Source organism: Anomaloglossus baeobatrachus, chromosome 2, assembly GCF_048569485.1.
Source record: "Anomaloglossus baeobatrachus isolate aAnoBae1 chromosome 2, aAnoBae1.hap1, whole genome shotgun sequence".
NCBI classification, from domain to species: Eukaryota; Metazoa; Chordata; class Amphibia; order Anura; family Aromobatidae; genus Anomaloglossus; species Anomaloglossus baeobatrachus.
Window position 1 is genome coordinate 248,461,581 of NC_134354.1, and position 7,598 is coordinate 248,469,178.

A 7,598-nucleotide genomic window follows, 5' to 3' on the forward strand; every position below is an offset into this window, starting at 1 on the left:
CACAGAGGTGAATAAGACATAAGCAACAAAGGCACCAGACGTCATTCTAAAATGATTTATTTATTAATTACAACATGCAAAAATTAAAAAAAGCAACTTTTTAGCGACAAATTGCCTTTATTAAGCCTCAGAGAGAGAAAACTAACAGATACATACAAGGAACTCCTTAACTCCTCTAATCCTAACTCCATTGTCATACTGAATACTAAACATAAGATAAAAACCATGGTCACATTAAAATCATTAAAAAAAAAATGCCTAATAGTAGGGATGAACAGATCTTTTGTCTTCAGTGAATTTTCTCCCAAAATTTGATTTGCGACAAATAAATTTGCGCCTTTCCCAATACTGGAAAGCTTGCAATTGCTCATAAAACACATGTGAGGGAGAGGAGAGAGAGCACAAACTACCCTTGAGAGCTTAAACTCTATAGGAGAGAAAGAGAAGACCCTGCTCAGCAAAAAAAGTTTATACTCTACGGAAGAGAGAGCGCAAAGACCCCACTGACCATAAGAGCTTACACTCTACAGAAAAGAGAGAGAGAACCGCACTCAGCAAAAGAGCTTACTCTTTACAGAAGAGAGAGGACCCCGCTAACCACAAGAGCTTACACTCTACATAAGACAGGGTAAGAACTATGCTGACATAAAAGCTTACACTCTACAGAAGAGAGAGAGGACTCCGCTGACCATAAGAGCTTACACTCTACAGGAGAGAGAGAACCCCGCTGACCATAAGAGTTTACGCTCTACAGAAGAGAGAGAGAGAACACTGCTGACCATAAGAACTTACACTCTGCTGGAGAGAAAGGACTCCACTGACTATAAGAGCTTACAATATACAGAAGAGATATAGAGGACTCCTCTGACATTGAAGCTTACCCTCTACAGGAGAGAGAAGAACCCATTGACCATAAGCACTTACACTATAAAGAAGAGAGCGAAAGGACCCCACTAATCATAACAGCGTACATTTTACAAAAGCAAAAGAGAGGACTTCACTGACATAAGAGCTTACACTACACAGGAGAGAGAGAGGACCCCGCTGGCCATAAGAACTTACACTCTACAGGAGAAAGAAGACCCCACTGACCATAAGAGCTTAAACTCTACAGGAAAGAAAGAGCCCCACTGACCATAAAAGCTTACACACTACAGGAGAGAGAGGACCTTGCTGTCCATAAGAGCTTACACTCTACAGGAGAGAGAGAACCCCGCTGACCATAAGAGTTTACACTCTAGAGAAGAGAGAGGACACTGCTGACCATAAGAGCTTACACTCTGCAGAAGAGAGAGAGAGAGAGAGAGGACACTGCTGACCATAAGAGCTTACACTCTGCTGGAGAGAAAGGACTCCACTGACTATAAGAGCTTATAATATACAGAAGAGATATAGAGGACTCCTCTGACATTAAAGCTTACCCTCTACAGGAGAGAGAAGAACCCATTGACCATAAGTACTTACACTATAAAGAAGAGAGCGAAAGGACCCCACTAATCATAACAGCGTATATTTTACAAAAGCAAAAGAGAGGACTCCACTGACATAAGAGCTTACACTACACAGGAGAGAGAGAGGACCCCGCTGGCCATAAGAACTTACACTCTACAGGAGAAAGAAGACCCCACTGACCATAAGAGCTTAAACTCTACAGGAAAGAAAGAACCCCACTGACCATAAAAGCTTACACACTACAGGAGAGATAGGACCATCTTGTCCATAAGAGCTTACACTCTACAGGTGAGAGAGAACCCCGCTGAACATAAGAGTTTACACTCTAGAGAAGAGAGAGGACACTGCTGACCATAAGAGCTTACAATCTACAGAAAAGAGAGAGAGAGAGAGGACACCGCTGACCATAAGAGCTTACACTCTGCTGGAGAGAAAGGACTCCACTGACTATAAGAGCTTATAATATACAGAAGAGATAGAGAGGACTCCTCTGACATAAAAGCTTACCCTCTACAGGAGAGAGAGGACCCCACTGACCATAAGAGTTTACACTCTACAGAAGAGAGGACCCCACTGACTATAAGAGCTTCACTCTGCAGGAGAGAGAGAGAGAGAGAGAGAGAGAGAGAGAGAGGACACTGCTGACCATAAGAGTTTACACTGTACAGGAGAGAGAGAACCCCGCTGACCATAAGAATTTACACTCTACAGTAGAGAGAGGACCCCGCTGACCATAAGAGTTTACACTCTACAGTAGAGAGAGGACCCCACTGACCAGAAGAGTTTACACTCTACAGTAGATAGAGGACCCCACTGACCATAAGAGTTTACACTCTACAGTAGAGAGAGGGCACCGCTGACCATAAGAGTGTAATGCCTGCCTGGATCAACAGACTCAGATGGGATGTAATGGACAGGCTAGAGGGAAGCCACTCACCAAGCAGGACCCTCAGAACCCTGAAACCCTTTAACCCCTATACAGGAATTTGAAATTACACAGGGCCCTGGAGATCACTACCTGTGGAAGGCTTCAGTTTGATGAGAGTAGTTGTCAGGCAGGGTTAAACTGGGAATAGAAGAACAGGGACAGAATCGGCTGGCAAGGACGTAATCAGAAAACGTAGTGGAGGTCAAATCCGGATCGGGCAGCGAGGTACAAAAACAGCAGGCAGAAGGGTAGTCAGAAAACACGCAGAAGTCAGCACACAGTAATCACAAAACAGAATAGGGCAGACCAGGAGCCAGGAAAAGAGAACTATCTCTGGGAGAGGTCAGCAGACAGGAGGGGAACTAAGAAGGGTGTGGTGTCTTCCCATTGGCTGTAGCTGAACGCTGGCAACTTCAGCTGGAAGACACATGCCACCCACAGTCAGCCAGTGATACTGCAGATCCCAAGATAACCCAGCCCAGTGAATGATCGGAGCCTGCGCCCACCGGTGCCACTGGCATCGACTCCTCTCTCACCACCAGCACCATCCATGGCAGGAACACAGCGTCGCCTGGCGATCGGAGCAGAAGTCGCTGGAGCGGACTCCGGTGGTGACGTAACAAAGAGTTTACACTCTACAGGAGAGAGAGAACCCCACTGACCATAAGAGTTTACACTCTACAGAAGAGAGAGAGAGAGGACACTGCTGACCAAAAGAGCTTACACTCTGCTGGAGAGAAAGGACTCCACTGACTATAAGAGCTTACAATATACAGAAGAGATAGAGAGTACTCCTCTGACATTAAAGCTTACCCTCTACAGGAGAGAGGAGAACCCATTGACCATAAGCACTTACACTATAAAGAAGAGAGCGAAAGGACCCCACTAATCATAACAAAGTACATTTTACAAAAGCAAAAGAGAGGACTCCACTGACATAAGAGCTTACACTATACAGGAGAGAGAGAGGACCCCGCTGGCCATAAGAACTTATACTCTACAGGAGAAAGAAGACCTTGCTGACCATAAGAGCTTAAACTCTACAAGAAAAAAAGAACCCCACAGATCATAAAAGCTGACACACTACAGGAGAGAGAGCACCTTGCTGTCCATAAGAGCTTACACTCTACAGGAGAGAGAGGACCCCGCTGACCATAAGAACTTAAATTCTACAGAAGAGAGAGAGGACACCGCTGACCATAAGAGCTTACACTCTACAGGAGAGAGAGAACCCCGCTGAACATAAGAGTTTACACTCTAGAGATAAGAGAGGACACCGCTGACTATAAGAGCTTTCACTCTACAGGAAAGAAAGAACCCCACTGACAATAGAAGCTTACACACTACAGGAGAGAGAGGACCTTGCTGTCCACAAGAGCTTACACTCTGCAGGAGAGAGGCCACCACTGAGCATAAGAGCTTACACTCTACAGGAGAGAGAGAGAGAGAGAGAGAGAGAGAGAAAGAGGACACTGCTGACCAAAAGAGCTTACACTCTGCTGGAGAGAAAGGACTCCACTGACTATAAGAGCTGACAATATGCAGAAGAGATAGAGAGGACTCCTCTGACATAAAAGCTTACCCTCTACAGGAGAGAGAAGAGCCCATTGACCGTAAGCATTTACACTATAAAGAAGAGAGAGAAAGGACCCCACTAATCATAACAGCGTACATTTTACAAAAGCAAAAGAGAGGACTCCACTGACATAAGAGCTTACCCTATACAGGAGAGAGAGAGGACCCCGCTGGCCATAAGAACTTATACTCTACAGGAGAAAGAAGACCTCGCTGACCATAAGAGCTTAAACTCTACAGGAAAAAAAGAGCCCCACAGATCATAAAAGCTTATACACTACAGGAGAGAGAGCACCTTGCTGTCCATAAGAGCTTACACTCTACAGGAGAGAGGACCCCGCTGACCATAAGAACTTAAACTCTACAGAAGAGAGAGAGGACCCCGCTGACCATAAGAGCTTACACTCTACAGGAGAGAGAGCACCACTGAGCATAAGAGCTTACACTCTACAGGAGAGAGAGAGAGGACCCTGTGAACCATAAGAGCTTACACTCTACAGGAAATAGAGTACACCATTGACCATAAGAGCTTACACTCTACAGGAAAGAGAGGGCAGTGCTTAGCATGAGAGCTAACACTCTACAGGAAAGAGAGAGGACCCTGCTGACCATAAGAGCTTACACTCTACAGGAAAGAGAGGACCTCGCTGATCATAAGAGCTTACACTCTATAGAAGAGAGAGTACCCGCTGACCATAAGAGATTACACTTTACAGGAGAGAGAGAGGACCCTGCTGACCATAAGAGTTTACACTCTACACTCTACAGGAGAGAGCGAGAACTGCGCTGATCATAGGAGCTTAAACTCTACGAGAGAGAGATGTCCACGCTGACCATAAGACCTTACGCTATAGAGGAAAGGGAGACTTAGCTAGTGACTTTGGAGATGGAAAATGACTCTGCTGTACAAATTGCTCGACTAGGAATTTGTGATCTCAGATCTCCCTAGTACTACAGAGCACCACTGTACAAGCTATGATAATCCGTTTGAAGTTATAGGCAAGGCATTATGGAGAAGCCAGCGCAGCAACACGAAATTATATTAGTCTGCTCTCTGATGCTTCAGTAGTGTGGGAAATGATGCTGGGCAAGTTTTGTTTGTTTATTTGTTTTGCCAGACTTGAATAGAACCTCAAAATGTTTGAAATCACTGGAAACCGCGATTTTCATGAAACGTTACTCAAAATCATTCCTCTGTAGATCAATCCACTCAGCTCTCCTTAACAGTGTTAAGGCCCTGTCACACACAGAGATAAATCTGCGGCAGATCTGTGGTTGCAGTGAAATTGTGGACAATCAGTGCCAGGTTTCTGGCTGTGTACAAATGGAACAATATATCCATGATTTCACTGCAACCGCAGATCTACCAAAGATTTATCTCTGTGTGTGACGGGGCCTTTAGAGAAGCTATATATATATATATATATATATATATATATATATATATATATATATATATTTTTTTTTATATATATATATATATATATATATATATATATATATATATATATATATATATAAAAACCTCTTTTACCACACAGGTCAACACACTGTTTATGCTGTTTATAAGAAGTCCCTGGCATCATGGTGGCAGGTTCTAGATGTATTTTGATGAAAGGCATTTTTCCAAATCTTTTTTTTCAGCAGCTTATATTTATCACACTACAAATTTAGCTACAGAATGTCGCTCTGTGATAAATCTTTTCAGAAAATTCATCTAAAAACTTAAGTCTATTTTTTACGCTACACAATCTTAAAATGCAACATTCATTTGGTCAGAATTCAGCTTTGACGATTGTTAAGGAGATGACAGATAACCGGTACAAACCCTGCCTTTCAAAGATTTACCAGATCAAACCTGAAGTTAGATGTTTTCATAAATCAGCTTAGAAAGGAACAAAACGACAAAATGTATAGTTATTATGCCTACCTTTATTGATAGATTGGCTGTTAAAAGGTTATTTCCATGCTCTAAGATGGGTAAATTTACAAGATGACTAGTAAAACAACAACAATGCATTGCACACAGGTTGGCCGGGATGTCTGGAGTTAGCTCCTGATCCTGGTCAGCTTCAGTTCCACTACACTTAAAGTGTTGTTGGCCATTATAACAGTGTAGCCTTATCAGAAGTGCACAATTGAGCTCACCAGCACTACAATACCACTGGCACAAACTGTCAATCAATCAGGAGTGCCCATCCCTCAACATCTGCAGGTTTCTGTGTACAGTGATACATATGGTATGATGAAACAAATGTATGCATCAACCTAAAAAATGAAGTTTCAGATGAAAGTGTTCATTTCCTTTAAGAAGAGTCAGTAATAACTCCTTCAAAATGTTGGTAACGTGATTTGAATACATAGAAATACATCACATACATGCAGGTGTTAAATAAAAGAGTTTAATGATATCTAAAAGGATGTAACTTGAGTGAAACTCTTAGCAATACTTCTCACTTGTGACTCTTCATTTTCTGCTTTATTTTTACAAATACTTGTTTTTTTATGTAACTTTGGATTGGTAGCTATAAGGAGGAATGGACTCAAGGCAGAATAGGAGGTGGAAAGGAAAACCCGAAGTTCGTGGATTTCAGGGTCTATTTTAGTCATAGTCAAGGAGTAAACCCAAATGGTGTTGTCCATACCGTAAAGCAACACATACATTGCCACTAGTAAAATGACAGATCGGGAAGCCTTGTGTTCAACTGTTTGATTCTGTCCTCTGTCTGAGCTTCTTATACCACGAATAGACTTGGCGTGTTGTATTAGCACATATACTATATAACTGCTAGATAAAGCCAACAGTGCTAAGGATATTATCTCCCGGATCGTTACGATGGCCCCATATGTAATAAAAGACTCATAGGCTTTAAAATCTAAGGTGCAATAAACTAATTGCAGTGTGTATGCTGATGTCGTTGTGTTTGTCTTAACATTTGTGAAATAAAATGTTACACAATAAATTGATAAATTTATGCCAAAAAGAAGAGCAATGATGACCTTGACATATTGAGTTATGATTACTTTGAGTTTGCTCCAAAACGTGTTCATGGTGGCAATAAGTGTACATTGGTAAAGGCTCAGAAAACTTGTGCCACAGATAGACATGGCTCTGCTGACTCTGTAAGACACGAGGACAAATTTACATTGTAAGTCGTTCAGTAAATGTTCCACCCCAACTCCCGCCATAGCTTGAGGAAGCACTCTGGAGAAAATGACAACAATATTTGAGAAAATGATGGCAAGCAGGATGATATTGGCGGGTAGAAGTTTCTTCTCTACTATCTTGATGCAAGCAAATTTCAGCAAGATAAAGATATTCCCAGGAATTCCTAAGACAAGTAATAGTATAAAACCAAGTGCTTTAAGGAGAAGACGAATTTCCATTGCTGTCGCCTGCAATGAAAATCCACAAAGATTAAGCATTCCGAGCATTGCTTTTCATTTGATTATACTATGAGGAATAAATTAAAAGCCCATAACTGTGTGGATTAAAGGTTCATGATCTCATTTCACTATAATAACACAGATCTGAATTATTATAAGTGCTAAAAATAAAAAGATTAAAATATTTTTTATTTCTAATCATTACGATGTATAATTGACAATCAACACCAAAGAGTTATAGATCGATTAGCATTAT

At 41.8% G+C, this 7,598-nt stretch overlaps 1 protein-coding gene across 1 annotated transcript; it reads right to left on the reverse strand.

Annotated features, from left to right (window-relative positions):
• Positions 1 to 6,367: 6,367 nt before the first annotated feature.
• On the reverse strand, positions 6,368 to 7,342 carry LOC142289373 (olfactory receptor class A-like protein 1). Its single transcript, XM_075333588.1, has one exon. The coding sequence runs from the start codon at positions 7,340 to 7,342 to the stop codon at positions 6,368 to 6,370; it is 975 nt and encodes a 324-aa protein (XP_075189703.1).
• Positions 7,343 to 7,598: the final 256 nt, after the last annotated feature.